Raw genomic sequence first — 2,214 nt, forward strand, 5'->3', positions numbered from 1 at the left:
TTCTAAAAATCATAACTTTCGCATACGAGCTCCGTTTTCGACGTTCTTTATATCCACGCGAAGGTGGGAACGTACTCTACAATTTTCGTTTAGACTTCGTCGGCTAATTTTGGCTCGATTTTAAATTTTATATTATTAACGGGCCGGGACACGATTTGGTCCGTTAAATCCTCATAACTTCTTCATCCGACATCCGTTTTCGCCCATCTTTTTCTCGTTACGCTACTCTCAACGAGATCTTCGATTCTTGTTTAGGTCGTGTCGGCTAAAAACCACTCGATCTAATATTCGAATTTCGGGCTGTACACTGCTAGTCCGAAACTTCGAAAAATCATAACTTCTTCATACGAAGTCAGATTTGGGCGTTCTTTTTATCGATGTTCTTAGTTTAACATATTCTACGACTTCCGTTTAGATCGCTAAGGCTAAATCTCGCTCTATCGTAAATTCACTATTTACGCTTCCCGGTGTCGTGCCGGTTTTGCCGTAAAACTTCGACGGGCCATAACTTCTTCGTTATAACTCGGATTTCGGCGTTCCTTATATGTACAGAAACCTTGTGACATACTCTACAACTTGGTTAAGATTATTTATTCTAAATAATCTTTTGTCGAAAAGTCGTTTTCGACCCCTATTGCCTCTAAATTGACTAGCCCGGATTTGCGGGCGTTACATCGTCGAGTTGCTCTATAAATTAGAATAAATTATAAGTTAAATACATACCAGGAACTAGGCTTTACATCTTTATACTTATGTTGTTCATGATTCATTAACTTCAAGTCTTGCAAGAAAGTTTGGTGTTTAGATACTACTAAATTGTTTATTACTTGTTTTATGTTTATGCTGTAATTGTTTTTCTTATAATTTCCGTTTAACTGTTCTTCATTCTTCATCTTTTTTATTGTTAAGTTGTTAAAGATCGAGTAACGAACTTTTATTTCGCATATGATCTATCATCATTCAGTTATTTTCTCAACAACATATAAATACATTTAATTGAAAAAACTTTAAAAATATCTTTTAAGGTATAAAAATATATAAATACGATTTTTTATATGTATTTATTATATTTATATGAATTTCTTACGTATAAATACAATTATATATATATATATATATATATATATATATATATATATATATATATATATATATATATATATATATATATATATATATATTAACAAATCTAAAAAATAATACTAGTTAAATTTTACAATGTTAGTATATTTTTTACCTAAAATGGACCAAAAAAAAACATTTTAAAGTCAAAATTGATATAAAGTAAGTTCTTATTACGTATATTTGACCCTTTTATTTATTTATTTATAAAATATTTTAAATACTTAATTAATATTAAATTTATCATTCCAACACCCGTAAAAAAGCTTATCAATAGCCCCAAGTTTTTATCACTTTTTATGCTTCCCCTACCCATTTAAATACCACAACAATCTCCATCACCTTTTTTCCCACTTTAACACCAAACCAACACCACCACCTCCTCCTCCTCCCCAATGCACCGTTCCTCCTCCACCGCCGCCGCCGCAACCTCCGTCAATGGCTTCTACAACTTCCTTACTCAAGGCCTCGACGATCTATTTCGCTCTTTTCACTCCCACAACTTCATGTCTATCCATTTTCTCCAACATGTCCTTTCATCCCTCCAATCTTTCCATTCACAGCTCATCGCCGTCGTCCAAAAACTCCACTTGCCGGTCGGAGAAAAATGGCTAGATGAATACATGGACGAAAGCGCCCGTCTCTGGGAAGTCTGCCACGTTCTAAAGTCCGGCATCACCAACATGGAAAACTACTACTCTGCCGCCGTCACCATCGCCACCACCCTCGAAACCCACCGTTTTTTAAACCCACAAAATTCCCGCCAGGTAATTTCGTCCCAAATGAAAACATACCCATTTGCGATTTCTCTTGAATTTGAGTTTATTGAGTTTTCACAAAAAAAAATGATCAAAATCTGATAGAAATTTTACATTTTTACAGGTTCTTAGAGCGATCAATGGGTGCCAGAGGGAGAGAGTCGGATTGGAAGAAGAAAACAGAGGCTTGATCCGAAACAGAATTCAACCATTGATGATAAAATTCGATAAAAACGTGTTGATCGAATCAAAATTCAATGGGTTTAATGGATTCAGAGGAGTTCTATTCGCATTACGAAACACAAATTCCTTACTTTTGATGATCTTATTAAGT

The 2,214-nt window shown here is 34.4% G+C and overlaps 1 protein-coding gene across 1 annotated transcript in view; it reads left to right on the forward strand.

Moving 5' to 3' along the window:
- Positions 1 to 1,359: 1,359 nt before the first annotated feature.
- LOC111911687 (uncharacterized) overlaps positions 1,360 to 2,214 on the forward strand; it is a 1,656-nt gene continuing 801 nt past the window's right edge. Inside the window, exons 1-2 of the mRNA XM_023907440.3 lie at positions 1,360 to 1,889; positions 2,005 to 2,214. The exon at positions 2,005 to 2,214 is cut by the window's right edge and continues 801 nt beyond it. Coding sequence (XP_023763208.1) covers positions 1,518 to 1,889; positions 2,005 to 2,214 — 582 coding nt within the window. The 5' untranslated portion in view covers positions 1,360 to 1,517. The remainder of the gene's footprint in view (positions 1,890 to 2,004) is intronic.

The sequence above is a fragment of the Lactuca sativa genome, chromosome 9, assembly GCF_002870075.4.
Source record: "Lactuca sativa cultivar Salinas chromosome 9, Lsat_Salinas_v11, whole genome shotgun sequence".
Taxonomy (NCBI): Eukaryota; Viridiplantae; Streptophyta; class Magnoliopsida; order Asterales; family Asteraceae; genus Lactuca; species Lactuca sativa.